The 19,332-nt window shown below is 54.2% G+C and overlaps 2 protein-coding genes across 2 annotated transcripts in view; both read right to left on the reverse strand.

The window, feature by feature from the left end:
- Positions 1-19,332, reverse strand: part of LOC146764282 (uncharacterized) — a 220,504-nt gene that overhangs the window by 35,592 nt on the left and 165,580 nt on the right.
- On the reverse strand, positions 11,749-13,386 carry LOC146764284 (olfactory receptor 14A16-like). The gene has a single exon (XM_085565306.1). The coding sequence runs from the start codon at positions 13,199-13,201 to the stop codon at positions 12,269-12,271; it is 933 nt and encodes a 310-aa protein (XP_085421432.1). The 5' UTR covers positions 13,202-13,386; the 3' UTR covers positions 11,749-12,268.

Here is a 19,332-nt window from a genome sequence, read left to right on the forward strand (position 1 = left end):
GTTCCAGATCCTTGCCCCCAGGGCAGCAATGCTCTCCTTGGTGCCACAGTGTCACAATGGCCTCTTGGTCCCAAGGTCCACCATGGTGTCCAAACTGTTTCCTTCAATCCATGAGTCCCTGAGGAGCACCACTGGCTGCTTGGTTCCAAGGGACCCTGCAGTGTCACCATGGCCCCATTATGACACGAGGTCCTGCTCTGTCACAAATCTCTGCATGGTTCCACAAGGCCCTGCAGGGTCACAGTGACCTCTGTGGTTCCACCAGGACCCAGACTGTCACAATGCACTCCTTGCTCCCATTCAGCCCCACAGTGTCACAGTGACCCTGTGGCTCTGTGGTGCCATGTCGTACACAGTGTCACCATGGTCCTCTCAGTGCCACCAGGCCCTGCAGTGTCACAATGGCCCCTTGCTTCCCCAGGGCCCTGCAGTGTCACAATCACCAGAGAATCAACCAGGCTGGAAAAGACCTTGGAAAACATCAAGTCCAACCTGGGACCCAACACCATCTTGTCACCCAGACCATGGCACTGAGTGCCACAGCCAGTCTTTCCTTAAACACTTCCACCCACCTCCCTGGGCAGCACATTCCAATACCAAATCCCCCATTGTGTGAAGAATATTTACTGATGTCCAGGTTAAATGTCCCCTGCTGCAGCTAAAAGCTGTATCCTCTTGTCCTGTCACTGTTCATGGGGAAAAGAGCCTGACTCCCACTTGGCTGCATCCTCCTGTCGGGAGTTGCAGAGAGTGATGAGGTCTCACTTGAGACTCCTCTTTTCCAGGATCAACAACCCCAGCTCCCTCAGCCACTTCTCACAAGAGTTGTGCTTCAGACCTCACACCAGCCTTGCTGCCCTTCTCTGGAAATGCTCCAGCCCCTCCATGTCCTTCCTAAATTGGGTGTCCAGAACTGGACACAGCACTCGAGGTGCTGCCCAACCAGTGCCCAGCACAGGGGAAGAATCACTGCCCTGGTCCTGCTGGCCACACCATTCCTGATCCATAGGAGGGCCAGGGCTTGGATGAGGGAAACTGTGGGGTGAGGGAAGAGACAAAGTGTAATTGATTGTCATCCATGAAGGGTCTTGATTTTCATATCTGTTCAAATTGCACTAGAAAGTGCTGAGGGCCAATATCAATTGGACATTGCTGATAACAATCAATAAACAGGAAAAGAAAACAGAAAAAAAAATTCTCTCTCATTGTTTTCACTACACTATATTCACTTTAAATACACTTGTGAAATCTGTCTAATTAACCACAGAAGAATTGAAAACTTCAGTTATTCCCAGGGGTTTTTCTTGTTCAAGCATTTTGAACATATGTTTATGAGCTTTTCCCACTGAATTTGTGAACTGAAGAGCTCAAGAAAGAAGAAGCCTCTGGAGTAGGAAAATTCATCAGCAACCTCCAAGGGGCTGACGATGCATCCCCATCAGAGCAGCAATGAGCAGAAATGGGCACAGCTCTGTGGCTGCCCCAGCTCTGCGATGGGCCCTGGGCCTGGAGCAGGAGCAGCTCTGGAGGGCCCCAGGGCCGGGGCTCTTGTGCTGGCCTGGGCAGATGGGATGGCAGGAGGGGCTGCAGAGCTCTCAGCACCTCAGGCAGAGGGGAGCAGGGCAGCCAGGGAGCTCCTTTGGCCTTGGCCAAGCCCCTTCCCCCATGGTGGGGCTGAGTCCTGGCTGAGCTGCAGCTGCTGCTGTGCCCTTGGCAGGGGCTGAGGCCGTGGGGCAGTGCCCAGAGCAGCCTGGGCTGAGCAGAGCTGTGGGGCCAGAGCCGGCTGGGCTGTGCTGGGGAGAGGCCCTTGGTGCTGCCCAGAGCTCAGGGCAGCTGGCAGAGCTGGCAGGGAGCTGGGCTGGGCTGGGAGAGCCTGGCACAGGAACCATCAGTGTCCATCTCAGCCTGGCTGAGCGGGCAGGGGCAGGAAGAGCACCCCAGGGTCCACAAGTTCTCTGTGTGTGGGCTGAGCTTGTGACCCCTGAGCCCTCCCAAGCGCTGGGGCTGCACCTCCAGCTCCAGAGGAGATGTGACAGATGGGAGCAGAGACAAATAATTCCTGCTGGACTCTTTCTTGGGTTTGCTGACATAGGTGATCTACATCCACTAGACAAGGTGTTTTGCGCCAGATAACACTGGGGGCGTGATAAGAATAATATTTTTTAACTGAAAATTATATTTCATGCATAATGCACAATGAGAAAAAAAATACACATTTTATCAGAAGAGCATCTGAATTTTTCAGAGGATGAGAGACTCATTGATGTTCCAGCTGCCAAACCTGTTCAAATATTTTTCTCAAGGCTTCCCTGAGATGAGAGGTGATCACCAGAGGCCAATGCCAGCCAGAGCTGTCTGTCCTGGCAGATTTTGGGTGGGATTACTCTTGCATATATGAAAGTTTTCAGTTGGAGTATCCATTTTGGCTGTGGGCACCTGGAAAGATGGATGGCATTTTTCTATAGGAAGGAAAGCACAGAGCCCCAGTTCTCCAGGGGCTGATGAGAGGCAGCCCTCGACATTCCAAGATCAGCTGGACCTGTCAGGTGGCCCCTGGGAGGCCAAGCCAGCCAGACCTGTTCCATGTTCCCTTGGTTTCATGGCGCTCTGCAGTGTCCCAATGTTCTGCTTGCTTCTGAAGTGTGGCCCCTTCCTTCCATGAGGCCCCCAGGGTGACAATGGCCCTTGGGTTCCACAAGGCCCCACAGTGTCACAATGGTCTCACAGAAAGCAAACCACAGACCCCCTGTGTTTCAGGATCTGATGAACTCTGCAGTCACTGGAGGCCAAGGCCATATAGACCTGTCTGTCCTGGCAGGTTTGTCTGTGACCAATCCTTAGATATTTGGAATTGCGAATGTTGAATCCCAGTTTCAGCCATTTGTGCCTGAAGGAGAAGGCCAGTTCTTTTCCATAGGAAGGGAAGCATGGATCCCCTGTGTTTGGAAGGCAGGTGAGAGCCCCCCTAAGGAGGCCAAGGCCAGCCAGACCTGTCTGTCATGGCAGCTTTTGTGTAGGAGCAATCTTTGACTATAGGGCTTCTGGAGGTGGAATCCCAATTTTGGCCATGGACACCTGGCCAAAAGAAGGAGATGGATGAAGGATGAAGAAGAACGGTTGTTTTCATAGGAAGGAAAGGGCAGAGCCCCAGTGTTGCAGGGCAGAAGAGGGAGACCACCAGAGGCCAAGGCAAGCCAGAGCAGTCTGTTCTGGCAGTTTCTGTCTGGGAGAAACCCTTGCACATAGGGAATTTTGGAGGAAAAGTGTCAGTTTTGGCCATGGTTGCCTGTGCAGGAGGGACGGTTCTTTTCCACAGGAAGAAAAGCACAGAGCCTCAGTGTTTGAAGGCAGGTGAGAGCCAGCTCTCAGCAAGACAAGGTCAAACAGACTTGTTGGTATTGGCAGCTTTTGTTTGGTAGCAATCCCAGGATATTGGGAATTTTGAGGGGGAATTCCATTTTGGCCATGGATGCTTGATTGAGAAGGGCAGTTCCTTTCCATTTGAAGGAAAGCCCAGAGCCCCAGGGCTCTGTTTCAGGGGTACATGAGAAGAAACCCTCGACATGCCAAGGGCAGTTGGACCAGTCAGGCCAAGCCAACCAGACCTGTGACCTGTTCCCTTGAATCCATTGGGCCCTGCAGGGTCACACCGGCCCCTTGTTTCCATGGGGCCCTGCAGTGTCACACTGGTGGTGTCTTCTACACTTCCAACTGTCCTTGGTGGAAAAGCAGCTCCTGCATGCCTTGTTCCCGTGTTAAAAGTTCCCAGGCACGGTAAAAATGGAATTAACCCTTTTGGTATCAGGCCAAGGCTTTGCGTGGCCAGGCAGGGGCAGCAGGAGGCAGAGCTGCCAGCAAAGGAAGGGCCAGCGAGGTGGGGCAGCCGGGGGTGACGACAGCCTGCAGGGACAGAGGCGCAGGGCAGGGACACCGTGGGACAGCCTGGGCTGCAGAGGGCTCAGGGATGTGCAGCAGCTGCAAGGCCCTGACAGAGCCAACCTGTGCAGCCCTTTGGCCATGGCTGCTGGCCCTGGGCCTGAGGCCACGAGGGGACAAGTGACCCTTGCAGCCCTGGGGCCTCAGTGCCTCCTTGTCCCTGCTCAGCAGCCTGGCAGGGGCCGCCCCATGGTCCTGCCCTTGGCACTGCACATCCCCACATGCCAGTGCCCATCCCGGGAAGAGCCCTGAGCAATGAGGGAGGGACAGGATCTGCCTTGCCAGGGGCTGGGGCTCAGGCCTGGGCCCTTTGCATTCCTGCAACACATCCAGGTTTGCTCAGCACCAGAGACACCTTCCCCTTGCTTGTCCCCAGCTGTCATCAGTGCCTCCAGTGTTCTGCTCTGACTGGAACCTGGGGACACTTTCTCAGATATTTTCCTCACAGGGATCTCTTCAAAGTTCAAGAAACTTCAATGTTTCAATGTAACTGAGATCTTGAGGGTTTTGTGACATCATTGAGGGGGTAGTGGCATCACAGAGCTGGCTGTGATGTCACAGAATAGGTTGAGGCCATAGAGGCCTTTGTCATCATAGTGGGTGGGTCTGTGGCATCAGAGAGAGGGTTGTGACATCACCAGGTGGCTGTGTAACATCATAGAGCAGGTTGTGACAACACAGAACAGACTGTGACTTCACAAGGTGACTTGGTAACATCACAATCTTCTGTGACATCACAGCACTGCTGTATGGCATCACAGGGTGACATCATAGAGTAGGCTCTGTGACATTACAAGGGCTTTGTGACATCACAGAGATGGCTGTGTGACATCACAGGGGCTGTGTGAGGTCACTGCGGAGGTCACTCTGCCCCAGTCCCCTCCCAGTTCCCCCAGAGAAGTCCAACTCTGCTCGTGCACAGCGGGTCCCCTGTCCCCCCGGGTCCCCCCGCCCCCGGCGCCGCAGCCTCCCCCAGAGGATGTTCCATGAGATCGACCCCAGAGCCTGACACGGGGACAGGGGCTGGAGCCATGGGGGGTGGGACAGGGGGACAGGGACCCCCCGGCAGCGTCCCCGTGTCCCCCAGGGCCAGAGCCTGGGCCAGGGCTCCTTCACCCTGTGATCAACAAGGGCTTCAGAGCGCTGGGAAAATCCCCAGCAAAAACCAGATTTAATATTAAAGTGACATCAGCACAAAGTTCCTTGGCAAGAGTCACTCTGCTCCTGACTGGACACTTCAGGCACAGCAAGGAAACAAAGCAACAACAAAACCAAACAAAATCCAGGCAATCAAACCAGAAAGGAACCGAGAACTGTGTGTGTGTGTGTGTGTGTCTGTGTGTGTGTGTGTCTGTGTGTGTGTATGTGTGTTTGTGTGACAAAAGGACAAGGAGGGCAAGGTACCATTATGACACTACAGGGCCCCATTAAACCAAGGGAACATGGAACAGGCCTGGCTTGGCCTCCCAGGGGCCACCTGACTGGTCCAGCTGACCTGGGCATGTTGAGGGTCTCTTCATGCTAATTAAACTATGGGACTCCATGTTTTCCTTCCTATGGAAAAGACCTCTGTTTCTCCTCCAAGCACCCATGGACAAAATCGGGATTTTACTTCAAAATTTCCTTATATCCAGGGATTGTTCCCATAGGAATATTGTCTGGACAGGTCTATTTGGCAGTGGTTTCATGAAGGTCACTTTTCATCTGGGGAGGGTCTGTGCTCTTCTTTCTTATGGGTAAGAACTGTTCTGCTTCTCAAGGTGCCCATGAATGAGACTGGCTTCCACCGCCAAAGTTCCCTATCTCCAAAAAGTGCTCCCAGGCAAAATCTGACAATTCTGGCTGGCCTTGGCCTAGTGAGGCTCTCACCTGCCTTCCAAACACTAGGGCTCCGTGCTTTCCTTCCTAAGGAACAGAACTGTCCTTCTCCAGGCACCCATGGCCAAATTTCTGGCTCACCTCCAACAGTGCCTATTGTTACAGAACTAGAGGAGATTGTTGGCTGGAAACATTTCAGTGTGGGGGTGGAAGGGGCAGGTCCAGCCTTGCCCTGCCCTGGAACCCCAGCCCTGCCCTGCCCTGGAACCCCAATCCCCCCAGAGCCTCTATCCCATCCCAGCAGTGTCTGCCAGTCCCTGGCACAGCACAGGCAATGCTCCACAGCCACCTCTGGAGCCCCAGCCCAGCTCCTGAGTGACCAAATGACCCCAGGTCCCACCTGGGGGAAGGGCCCAGGAAGACCAAGGGGTATTTAAGGCTGACCACAAGGCAAGCACACATCTTGACCCTACCTCCTCTTGGAATTTCCATCTGAACATTGCTGGAATCCAGGAGTTGGTAGCTGTATGTGAGCTTCTCTGTATCTATTTTGTCTTTCTCTCTTTCTGTGTCTTCATCTTCTACTTCTCTCCTCTTGAACATTTTGATTAACTTAAAATAGAACAGGCTTAAAGTTGGTGAAGATAAATCAAGACCCTTTGTGGCTGACAATCCATCAGACTCTGTCCCTACCCCCACCCCACCATTTCCCCCATCCCAGCCCTGGCACTCAGAGCAGCCTTGTGCAAATCTGAGCTCCCTCCAGCCCAGGCTGCACCTGCAGGTTTCAGCTCCTGGGCTCCAACTCCCACCTGCTTTCCTTGGAGAAGGAGCTGCCCCAGACACAGAGGGATGTTCATTTATTGCCAGCCAACAAAGCCTGGGGAAGGCACAGCTCCATCAAATGCAAAAGTCATTCCTCTGCTGGATATTAAATCCACTGTGCACAGCAGACAGTCTCAGAGCAATGGAAAACACTTTCTGTGCCCAGCACAGATCCCAAGGTCCCCCCAAACCCTCCCTGCCCCGATTCTGCCCAGATTTGCTCTTTGCACACATGAGTCACAGGCTGAAGTCAGGAGCTCCCTCCATGGCCAGAGGGAGGAAAAGAGGGAAAGTGGATGAAGAGCTCTCCTGTGCAGAGCCAAGGTCCAAGTGCAGCCCCTGCAGTGGGAACCACAGCTCATCAGGTTTGTGTCCTTTGTGCTCAGGGATGGTGACACTCAGAGGCACAGAAAGGTTTCTTGCCAACAAACACAAGTTGAACCTTTGAACAGTTAAATAACCATCACAGCTCTTCCCTCAGCTCTCTGTGATGTCCCAGCAGCATCTGACGTCCCCCATCCCCAAGGGATTTCCATGCAGGAACAGCTTCAGATAAAGACATAAGAAAAGGTAGTTCTTTGATAGATATAAGCACAATAAGGATGTTGACTGATACGATATTTGTATTAACTTCAGAAAGATTGGACAACTCCCTGAAGCTCAAACCATGAAACCAGTCAGTTGAGAAGCACTTGAATGACCAGAAAGCATCTGGTGAAGGAAATCTGGGAGCAGCAGGAAGTACATAGATCCAGCTGGCCTAGTGAAGAGATGTCCTTAGACATGGCAATTTAAACAGGAGAGCTGGAAACACCTGAAGGAAGAGGGGGAGCATGGAATAAACAGAATATTGGTGACACAAGTAGAAGGCAATGACAGTATTTCTCCTCCTGCCATTAGTACACTTCCAGGAAATTCTTGTTCCTGGACAGAAAACTTTGGTCTTTCTTAGAAGTACTGAAGTGACCCAGTTAATAAAATTTTGCGTCCATAATATGAAATGTACAAGTATGAAAACCTGTGCCCCTTTCCAGACAGGCATCAGCTGTGTGCCCATGGACAGGCAGTGCCACTTGTGCCCTGAGGTGCCGAGCTGGGATTGGATCTCTCAGAGAGGAGCTGAGGGAGAGCAGAGCACCTTGCAAGCTGCAGGTCCCTGCCAGCCCCGCAGGGCTCCTGTGCCATCAACATCTGCTCTGCTCCAGTCTGGAACAGGGCCCAGCACGGTGCTGGGACCATCAGAGAGCTGAGGTGTGTGCTGGAATTCCATGCCCTCCCCATGGCACAGCAGCCCTGCATTTCCCTGTTCCAGCCTTGGTCTCCAGCACAGCCATGGAGGCTCTTTGGGCTCCTGAGTGTTCCTGCAGCCCCCAAGGGCAGCTGAGCTCTGCCTTGGGCACAGGCAGCCCTGGCCAGCGCAGGCCATGCTCAGCAATTCCTTGTCTGTGCCCGGCCTTGCTGCCAGCCCCGGCAGCGGCTGCGGGGCCCCTTTGTGGCCCTGTGCTGGCCCAGCCATGGTGCCACAGCCCCTGTGCAGCCCAGCCCAGGACAGGAGCACTGCGGCTGGGAACGGCCCCTGTGCCGTGGGGCCCTGGGCAGCCTTGGGGCTCTGTGCCCCATGGCCTCCCTGCTGGGCAGCCTCTGCCAGCTCCTGCAGAGCCCGTGGCACCTGTGGGGCTGCACAGACAGCCCTGCCCGGGCTCTGCCGGCCTCTGGGCCAGCAGAGAGGCGGCCAGGGCTGGCCATGGCCGGGAACAGGCCCTGAGCCCCGCAGGAGGATGGAGCTGGGCCACAGCCAAACTCAGCCCAGGGCAGAGCTGGGCTCAGCAGCCAGGGCTGCCCAGGGCTGGCACAGACAGAGGCTGGCGCTGACAAATGTCCTGGGCCCCTCCCTGCTCTGTCCGTGCCCCAAGGGCACAGAGCAGCCTCCTCTCTCGGGCTCTTGCCTGTTTTCAATGCCTGCCCAGGCGCTGGCCCTGCCCCACAAGGCCTGGGCTGAGTCCTGCCCCTGCCCGCTCAGCCAGGCTGAGATGGACACTGATGGTTCCTGTGCCAGGCTCTCCCAGCCCAGCCCAGCTCCCTGCCAGCTCTGCCAGCTGCCCTGAGCTCTGGGCAGCACCAAGGGCCTCTCCCCAGCACAGCCCAGCCGGCTCTGGCCCCACAGCTCTGCTCAGCCCAGGCTGCTCTGGGCACTGCCCCACGGCCTCAGCCCCTGCCAAGGGCACAGCAGCAGCTGCAGCTCAGCCAGGACTCAGCCCCACCATGGGGGAAGGGGCTTGGCCAAGGCCAAAGGAGCTCCCTGGGTGTCCTGCTCCCCTCTGCCTGAGGTGCTGAGAGCTCTGCAACCCCTCCTGCCATCCCATCTGCCCAGGCCAGCACAAGAGCCCCGGCCCTGGGGCCCTCCAGAGCTGCTCCTGCTCCAGGCCCAGGGCCCATCGCAGAGCTGGGGCCGCCACAGAGCTGTGCCCATTTCTGCTCATTGCTGCTCTGATGGGGATGGATCCTCAGCCACTTGGAGTCTGCTGATGAATTTTCCTACTCCAGAGGCCTCTTCTTTCTTGAGTCTTCAGTTCAGGAATTCAGTGAGATAAGCTCATAAATATTTGTTCAAAATGCACGAAAAAGAAAAGGTCCTGGGAATATATTTAGTTTTCAATTCTTCTGTGGTTAATGAAACAGATTTCAGAAGTGTATTCAAAGTGAATATACTGTATTGAAAAAAATGCAGAGAGAGCAGTTTTGTCCTGATTTATTTTCCTGCTTATAAATTGGTATCAGCAATGTCCAATTGATATTGACCCCCAGCACCTTCTAATGCAGTCTGAACAGATATGAAAATCAAGATTCTTCATGTCTGACAATCAAAAACACTTTGTCCCAAATCCCTCCCCACTATATTCTGAGGCATTTCTGAGACCGACAGGAATCAAGGACTCTGAGAACAGAGGAAAATATTGTTATTCTGTGGTGCCCCATGGAACCAAGATCCCAGGTGACACAGAACGATCTTGTGTCACCAGGGCTCCATTTTGACACTGCAGCACCAAGGAATTCATTGTGGCACTCTGAGGCCATTGTGACCCTGCAGGGCCTTGTGGAACCATGCAGCGCTTTGTGACAGAGCAGGACCTCGTGTCATGATGGGGTCATTGTGACCCTGCAGGGCTCCATGGAACCAAGGGCCCTGAGCTGCCCCTCAGGAACTCACGGAATGAAGGAAACACGTTGGACACCGTGGTGGCCCTTGGGACCAAGAGGCCATTGTGACACTGTGGGACCAAGGAGAGCATTGCTGCCCTGCCAGACCTCATGGAACCAAGGATCCACTGTGACACTGCAGGGCCTTGGGGGACCACGGTGACATTGTGACACTGCAGGGCCCAAGGATCCAAGGGACTCTGTGACACCAAGGGGTCCCATGGAACCAAAGGGACATTGTGACACTGGGAGGCTTCATGGAATCATGGACACCATTGGGACACTCTGAGGCTTCATGGAGCCGTGGTGACAGCAATCTGGCTGGGAGTGTTGATCTGCTGGAGGGTAGGAGGGCTCTGCACAGGGCCCTGGACAGGCTGGATCCAGGGCCTAAATCCAACAAGGTGAGGTGTAACAAGTCCAAGTGCCGGGTCCTGCACTTTGGCCACAACAACCCCTGCAGCGCTACAGGCTGGGGACAGAGGGGCTGGACAGCAGCCAGGCAGAAAGGGACCTGCAGGGACTGATGGACAGCAGGCTGGACAAGAGCCAGCAGAGTGCCCAGGTGGCCAAGAAGGCCAATGGCTCCTGGCCTGGGTCAGGAATGGTGTGTCCAGCAGGAGCAGGGCAGTGATTCTTCCCCTGTGCTTGGCACTGGTTGGGCAGCACCTCGAGTGCTGTGTCCAGTTCTGGGCCCTCCAATTTAGGAAGGACATGGAGGGCCTGGAGCATGCCCAAAGAAGAGCAACAAGCTGGTGATAGGTCTGGAATACAAGTCCTGTGAGGAGAGGCTGATGTTGATCCTGGAGAAGAGGTGGTTCAGAGGAGACAAGGAGGTGTCAGGGCACAGGTGGGACTTGATGATCTCCAAGGTCTTTTCCAACCTTGCTGATGCTGGGATTCTCTGAAACCACCCTTGGAGCAGCTGCAGGAGGAGCTCTGGGCCTCCTCTTCAAGCTCCAGCAGCCCAGGTCCCTCAGCTTCTCCTCACAGCCCCAAAGCCCATCCTGTCAGTCCTGCAGAGCCTCTGCAGCTCCTCCTCACTTCCCAGAACAGGGAGCCCCACAGCCAGACACAGCAGCCCAGATGTGCCCCCCTGGCCTGGGGTGCCTCTGGCAAGGGAGCAGCACCAGGCACTGCAGGAGCCTGCAGGCAATTCCTGCAGCACTTGTGGAAGGATGTGGATGGATGATTCTGCTCCCCAAGGGATGTTCCCAAGGTGCCAAGTCAGGAACTGCAATGGAGAGTGGGGCCAGAGAGGAAAGGGCAAACAGGGATGGGCTGTATGCAGGGGAGGGAACAAGGATGGGCAAGAGGAAGAAATTTGTATCAGAAAGAATAAAGAAAGCAAAGGTGAAGCCAAGGAAATGCTCAGGGCAGTTTGGGGGTGGCTGCCAGGCAGCCCTGGCTCTGAGCAGCAGCGTCTGCAGTGGGACAGGATACTCCCAGCTGATGGGAACAAACTTTCTGGCTGGCTGCAGAGGCCAGGACAAAGCTGAGTGGTTTCCCTGGCGTCCCCCAGCCCTTCCTGGCCCCAGGGGCTGATGGCATTTGTGCTGCCTCAGGTTCATGTCCCCACAGCACCAGCACGGGGGTGCTCCCGCCTGCTGTGTGCAATGCAAACAGGGGCTGCTGAGCCAGTGCTGCCGTGTCTGTGCCTGCAAGGATGCGGCACCTCTGTGAGCTGGGGGAGAGGCCAGGGCTGCAGAGGGGGGATGTTGTTGGCAGCTCCATGAGGACGCTCTGGGACGCTGCCCTGGGCTGTGCAGCACTGGGGATGGATCAGCCCCTGCTCTGCTGCTCCTTCCCGTCTCCCCCAGGGCCCTTGCAGAGCACCAGCCATGCTGTTTGCCCCCAGCCTCCCCACAGCCAGCCTGAGTCTGCTCACGGGGGTTTTCTGTGCTGAGCATTGGCCTGGCCGTGTTCTTGAGAGAGCCTGGGCAAGAAGCCTGGAGCCCCCAGGCCCTGGCCTGAGGCGTCAGCGCTGCCCCAGCAGTGCCCATGGCCTGTCCCTGCTGCAGCCCCGGCACTGCCACCCCCAGGACTGTGCCCGGCCCCGAGAGCACTCAGGCCCTGCAGCAACACCAGGGCCACCAGGGCAGCGGGGCAGGGCCATGGAACAGCACTGGCACCACCAAGTGCTGCTGCTCCTGGGCACAGCTGCTGTGCCAGCCCTGATCTGCCCCAGCTCTGCACACAGACATTGCTGCTGTAGCTCCAGAGAAGGCAACAAAAGGGCATCTCTGCAGAAAACTCTGCTGGGACATCCTTAAGTTCCTTTAAAGTCTCAGAGACTGCAGTCCCTTATTGACACAGTCTATGGGTACAGGGAAGGTGGAGAGAAACAAAATGAGAAATGCCACAAAAAATGATAATTCTTTGTGGACAATATGAAAAAAATAAAACATATATAAAAACCGCCAAATGAAACCAACAAGAAGTATCAAAGAATACTTTCATTACAAGTGATTTGCAGCAATTGGCCAGCAGTTTAATATGCTTGACAGCATCCAGTCAGCTGTCTCCACACTGCAGCCTTGAGCTCCTGGTTCCTGAGGCTGTAGATGAGAGGATTCAGGGTTGGAGGCACCACCGAGTACAGAACTGACAGGGCAAGATCCAGGGATGGGGAAGACATTGAAAGTGGCTTCAGGTAGGTAAAAAATGATGTGCTGATAAACAGAGAGACCACGGCCAGGTGAGGGAGGCAGGTGGAAAAGGCTTTGTGCCGTCCCTGCTCAGAGGGGATCCTCAGCACAGCCCTGAAGATCTGCACATAGGAGAAAACAATGAATACAAAACAGCCGATAAGCAAAAAGGCACTAACAGCAATGAGTCCCAGTTCCCTTAGATAGGATTTGGAGCAGGAGAGCTTGAGGATCTGTGGGATTTCACAGAAGAACTGGCCCAAGGCATTGCCATGGCACAGGGGCAGGGAAAATGTATTGGCTGTGTGCAGCAGTGAATAGAGAAAGGCACTGGCCCAGGCAGCTGCTGCCATGTGGGCACAAGCTCTGCTGCCCAGGAGGGTCCCGTAGTGCAGGGGTTTGCAGATGGACACGTAGCGGTCATAGCACATGATGGTCAGCAGGAAATACCCTGCTCCAAGGAAGAAGAAAACCAGAAAAACCTGAGCAGCACATCCTGTGTAAGAGATGTTTCTGGTGTCCCAGAGGGAATTGTGCATGGCTTTGGGGACAGTGGTGCAGATGGAGCCCAGGTCGCTGAGGGCCAGGTTGAGCAGGAAGAAGAACATGGGCGTGTGCAGGTGGTGGCCGCAGGCTACGGCGCTGATGATGAGGCCGTTGCCCAGGAGGGCAGCCAGGGAGATGCCCAGGAAGAGGCAGAAGTGCAGGAGCTGCAGCTGCCGCGTGTCTGCCAGTGCCAGCAGGAGGAAGTGGCTGATGGAGCTGCTGTTGGACATTTGCTGTGGCTGCACATGGGCACCTGTTCATGGAGAAAGGACAGGGACAAGTCAGGAGAGGCTGCTTGGATCCAATCCTGGGCCATTCCCTGCAGCCTGTCGTGCTGGGACTCACCCACCCTTGTTCCTGCTCTGGGAAAACCTTCACCCAGGTCCCTGCCTGAGGTCCAGTTGTGCTGGCTGAGTGTGCCAGGAGCAGCCAGGGCTGTGCATGGGGGCTCTCAAGGAGCCATCCCTGCCCTGCTGCCCCGGGTTTGTGGCCATGTGGCAGAGGGACAAGGTTGGATATTCAGGATTTGTCAGGGGAATCACTCCTAATGCAGAAAAGCTTGGTACCATCTGCACTACCAAGTCTGGAGGACATGGACAGCAAGGAAAATATGTAGGGAATGTTTTTCCTACCCCCACACCATTGCTGGCTTTCTGAGGCCAGAAATCCCCAGAATTCCTGCTGCACTCAGAGTTTGCCACTGAGAGATGTGAGAGGCAAAGGATTCCCTGTGGCCGAGGGAAGGTGAGGGGCTGGATGGGCTTGTTCCCCCAGCACTACTCTGTTCAGCCCCCTCTGCTTCCCTGAGCATCTCCCTGGACTGGACATCCCCTCCTGAGAGGTGCCTTGTCCCTGCCAGCGCTCACAGAGCCCATCCCACCCTGTGTGCCCTGGGCCCGGCCCTACAGAAACCTGCCTGTGTGCAGGGCCCTGGCTGGGGCAGGCTCTGTGTGCAGCTGGGCAAGGGCAGCTCAGGAGAGCCCTGCTGGGCCCTGCAGAGGTGATGCTGCTGCTGCCCAGGGCTGAGGAGTGGCTGAAGGCCCTTTGGGAGGCTCCCAGCAGAGAGACTGACCACCCAAAGTCACAGTTCTGGAGTCTCTGTAAATGTTCAAACATTCCTTTGATGATCCTGTGTGTCTTTTTCAACTCAGAATGTTCTGTCATTCTGGGACTACAATTCCTGTTCTGCTTCTCTCATTCCCCTGTTGTCTATAATTAAAGGATAAAAAAAAGCATTGCAACAGTATGAGAACAATAAAGTAAAAACCAGATCTCTATTGGAAGTTTCCAGGTGTCCCAGTGGGGATGAGGCATACCCGGCCCCTGATTTCAACAATTCATTAAGGTTGATTAATTAGGATATTTAACAAGGACATTCAAAAGGATATTCACTTGTCCTAGTTACACACCCCTGGCTCAACACATTGGAGTAGGTCCAAAGACTTTTTTCCCCCAGTTTTCATTATCACTGCTGGCATACAAAAACCAAAATGTTCTTCTTGTAGGTCCTCACCATGTTGAAAAGACTATATAAAATTCAAAAATGTATTTATACAGTCAGTTTATTTTTCTAAATTCTAAGAGAAACCATAAGGAAATGTACTAGAGTTAATTAAATATTATAGATATAGAGATATATACTAACAGTTTAATATTGTTCAGTAAGAGTTTAAGAGAGTTAATCAAGACTTTTATAGCAATAATAAAGGATTATAGTTTTCTAAGTATATAAATATAATCCTAGGCTTACCTTCTTTGGGAAGTGTCCTCCAGAGCTGTGCCCAGGCTGGTCTGGAGCTGGGAGCAGCCCTGCCCCAGCCAGCCCCTCTCAGCAGCAGCACCTGCCCTGCTCAGGGTGGCTCCTTCCCCCCACAGCTCCTGGCCAGCGCTGGGAGCAGCTCCAGGGCCGGCTGAGAGCTGTCCCTGGCAGGCAGCAGAGTCCCTGGCCCAGCACAGCGCCCTGGGCTGCAGGACCCTGCTCTGCAGGACAGCCCTGGGCACCCCTGGCTGCTCTGCACAGGAGATGAGCAGAGAATGCACTCACAGAGTCTGTGGGCATTGGGATGTTCCAGCTTTAGGAGATCTCTCCAGGAGCTGCAGCTGCATTGTCCTGCAGCCAGAGGTTCCTGTGCCAAGGGCTGGCAGTGATTCTGCCCCAGGCACTTCTCAGCCCCTTCCCAGCCCTGACTGATTGAAGCTCTCTGTGCCTCTGTGCTGTGCCCAGGCTGGCTGCAGGCAGTGCCCCAGCCCTGCTGGGCTGGCAGAAGAGCTGCTCAGCAAGAGAAATGTGCTTTTGAAGCTCTGCTTGGTTACCAGGATCACCCTCTGTGCCAGGAGCCCAGCCCAGCTCAGCAGCACAAACACAGCACAAGGACTTTAATGACCCTCTGGGGCTTTGTGCTCAGGCCCTGAACATCACGCCCTGAGAAGGGAGCTGCAGAAACCTCTCCAGAACTCCAAGTCACAATCCAACTCCAAAGTTTCTTGGACTTTTAATGGGTCCCTCTGAGGGACATGACTGAGAAAGTGTCCCCAGGCTCCAGGCAGATCAGAGAACTGGAGGCACTGATGGCAGGTGGGGACAAAGAGAAGCCAAGTCTTGGTGCCCTGGGGCACAGCAGGGTCTGTGCCACCAAGGGCTGTGAGGAGACACCTTGTCCTGAGGCCCTGGGGCCTCCTGGCACAGCCCCAGCCAGGCTGGGCACTGTCACCCCCTGGTCCTGCCCTCAGCATCCCCCCCTAGCCCACATCCCAGTGGCCTCAAGGATCTGCAGGAAGGAGTCCCTGGGGAGCCTTGGTCAGGAATGGCCCTGGGGGCTCCTTCATGCTCCCAGGGACTGCAGGTTTTTCAAAGGACTTTGGCTTTGGCTTTGCCTTGGAGTCTCTGAGAGCTTTCTGCAATAATGGCTTCCAATTATCTGCTTTAATTAGTCCCTGGAGAGGCTTTGTCAGGAACAACACTCAGTGGGGCCCATTAATGCTTCAAGGTACTTCAGTTTTATTAAGGTACTTGGTGTTTCCCTTTCGAGCCACTCTGTGAGAGGTTTGTGTAATCATGGCCCCAATTATCTGCTTTCATGAGTCCCTTGAGAGCTTTGTACTGACACTCAGTGGGGCTCATGAATACTTTGAGATTCTTAACTTTTGTAAGGTACTTTGGGTTTTCCTTTCCACATTGAGAGTTCTTTGTGCCATTTGCAGTCTCTGAGAGGTTTTTGTGCCATCCTGGCCTCCAGTTCTCTCCTCCAAGGACTCCATGAAGAGCCTGTGGTATAGATGGACATTTGTGGTTCCCATTAATGCTTTAGACTCCAACCACTTTGGGGTTTTCCTCTGACTTTGACTTCGGGAAAGGTTTGTGCCATCTCCTCTCAGGCCCTGAGGTTCCAAGTCTCAGCTCCAAATGCACCATGGGGCTCATTAGGATCAAGCAAGACCTGACAAACCATGGCTCTGCCTCAATTTCTCTCTGCTCTCTTACAGTTTGTCAGGAAGTTTTTGTAGTGGTTTTGGTTCACCATTTTGAAATTTCTCAGCCAATGCTTCAATTAATGTGGTGGGTTCATTGCTGGCTAATTACCAGTGCACTCACTAGAATATACTTACTCATTTCCTGCTGTGAGATAGGATTAGGAAAAAGGCAAAGTCGGCTCAAAACTTTAAAAGGGTATAAAGAAAATTGTATTAACAATAACTAAAGAAAGAGTAATAAGAATCAGAACAAAATTTCAGAACACTTCCTATCTCCATATAACCTGACAATGTAAAGAGAAAAAACCTAAAATTTTCAGTCAGTTTACCACCTTGAGAATAGTCTTTCTTCACTTCACTTCGGCAGAGACGTTCCTCTTGTTAATGTTATGGAGACTTCTCCACAAGAAAACAGATTTCTCATGGCTTTTCATTTCCACAAATAGCAGCTGCCTGGAAAAATCTGCAATCACGAACTCCCTCACATCTTTTCCCACCTTTTCCCACAGCTGTGCATATGGGCCAGGCCACGTTATGGGATATTAGTTTCAAGATGAGCTGTTTAAGAGCAAAGGTTCTCTTCATCTCTTTCTGAAATCATCTCTGGGAACAGAGGTCTTCTTCTCTCCCTGAGGGCACAGGGTCTCATCACTATTCTTCCTTTCTCTGTTCAAATTTCTCATGGGATCACAGCTACTGCAACATTACCTTACTTTAGCATGGAGATCTTTGCTGAAACAAGTCATTGCCCCATACTTTTCAATGCCTTATAGGGAAAAAGAGAGTCTGATGTATCAATGACATCCTTCTCCACAGCTTTTCCAGAGGATTCCAGCCCCAAGATGAAGGCATCTCCTCATCCCTCCCATGTGGGACTCAGCTTCCCCTTCCCTGCCCTCGGTGTGTCCATGCTGCTCCTCTGTGTGCCTGCCCTGTGTCCTTTTCTCTCACTGGAGGGAGGATGGCAGCACTGGCAGAGTCAATATCTCCCGGGGCTGCAGATGGTTCCGTGAGCCCGGCCGGGCTCGGTGCTTGCGGCCGGAGCTGTTTTGCCATGGAGGTTTCTGCAGCGGCTGCGCTGGGGCTGTGTCAGGCTGGGCCGCGCTGGGGCAGGGCCAGGATCTCAGCAGCCAGGCCAGAGCCCAGCAGCAGCACGGCCGGGGCCGATGGCTTCTCCTGCCCTGCCCGCCGGCTGCGGGCGAAGCCCAAGGGCGGCAGAGCCTTGGCCGAGCCGGCCCGGCCCGGGGCTGCTCCTGGGGCCCGGCGGATCCTGGCCGGGCCCGGGCTGGCGGCGGGGCAGGGCTCGGCAGGGCCAGATGTCAGCACCCGCAGCCACGGCCCGGCCTCGGCCCCGCGGCCTCCCCTGCCCTGCCCGGCAGCCGATGGCGCCTGGCGGCTCCCTGGGAAGGGGCCCGGCCCCACGGCAGGAGCCACCCGGCCCCACGGCCGAGACGGGGCTGGGCCGGCCTCGGCACCTCTGTGGGGCCAGAAGGGAGAGAGACCCAGCCAGGCTTTCTCATCTGTAACTTGTGTCTGCACAGAGGCGTCTGCAGCTTCCTTAGTGCTTTAACAGACTGTCAGCTCTCAAAGCTAATTACTGATTAGTTTTTGTCAGACACACAGGAAACTGCTAGCAGCTTCTCTCAGGACATCTCTTCTGTGATGCAAAACCACCACAGCAGCACAGAGCACAGAGCTCCTTTGTCCATATGTAGTGGTCATGTGCCCGAGGCCTCAGAACCCCTCCTTGGGAGATCTCTGGACCCTCTCCAAGGTGTTTTCAAATGAAAACATTCAGCTCATGCTCTAAGAAAATCACCAGAGGACAGGGCCAGCCTGACCTGTCTGTCCTGGCTGCTTTTGACTGGGAGCAATCCTAGGATATATGGATTTTGTGAGGACAAATTCTCATTTTGGCCACAGACCTAGACATGAAGGCTGGTTGTATAGCATAGGAAGTAAGGAATAGAGGAGGAAGGAGGGGAGGGGAGGGGAGGGGAGGGGAGGGGAGGGGAGGGGAGGGGAGGGGAGGGGAGGGGAGGGGAGGGGAGGGGAGGGGAGGGGAGGGGAGGGGAGGGGAGGGGAGGGGAGGGGAGGGGAGGGGAGGGGAGGGGAGGGGAGGGGAGGGGAGAGTGGCTCCTCTGAGGCTAAGCCAGCCAGACCTGTTTCCCCTGGCAGCTCTTGTCATGGAGTAACCCTTTGATATATGGAATTTGGGATGAAGAATCTCAGTTTTGACCATGGACACCTTGAGAAGAAAGAAGGTTCTTTTCCATTAGAAGGAAAGCACTGAGCTCCAGTGTTTCAAAAGCAGATGAAAGAGGCCCCCAAGAGGCCAAAGGCAGCCAGACCTGTCCATTCTGGCAGCTGGCACTTGGGTGCAATCCTTGTGTTAGGAAAATAAGGCCTTTTTGTTCATATAGAGTCTCTCATATTCACAGAATAGAGTTTTAATTAGAGCTTGTACTTGTCTGAACATGTTCTCATCTTGTCAGGCATTCCAGTGTCTATCTCATGCATTCCAGTGACTATCTTTCAAGGTTGACTTCGTTACGAAGTTTTTAGGGAGTTAGAACTGTTTTGAAAAGGCTGCTACTAGGCACCCAAACACCTAAGCAAATAGATATGTTTCAAGGATAGTTCCGTTACAGACTTGGCAAAACATGTAAACGTGCCTCGAGATAACATTTCTTGTTTTTGAGGGAATTTCCAGGTCGCAGAGACAACCTTAAAGAAGACCACTGGCGCCATCAAGAGGCAGAGAACAACCACCTAACAACAGGGTGCGCCTGCGCAGAAGAGACACTGGAGCGTCACCAGAGCGTCACACACCCGGAAGAGACAACCCAATAAGTGGGGGGGAAACGGGGAGCTAGGCGCGGTAGTTGGA

This window comes from Lonchura striata, chromosome 35, assembly GCF_050655825.1.
Source record: "Lonchura striata isolate lonStrDom1 chromosome 35, ASM5065582v1, whole genome shotgun sequence".
NCBI lineage: Eukaryota > Metazoa > Chordata > Aves > Passeriformes > Estrildidae > Lonchura > Lonchura striata.

Excerpts from the sequence above, each read along its gene's own strand:
- LOC146764284 (XM_085565306.1), bottom strand. The coding sequence starts at position 13,201 with ATGTCCAACAGCAGCTCCATCAGCCACTTCCTCCTGCTGGCACTGGCA.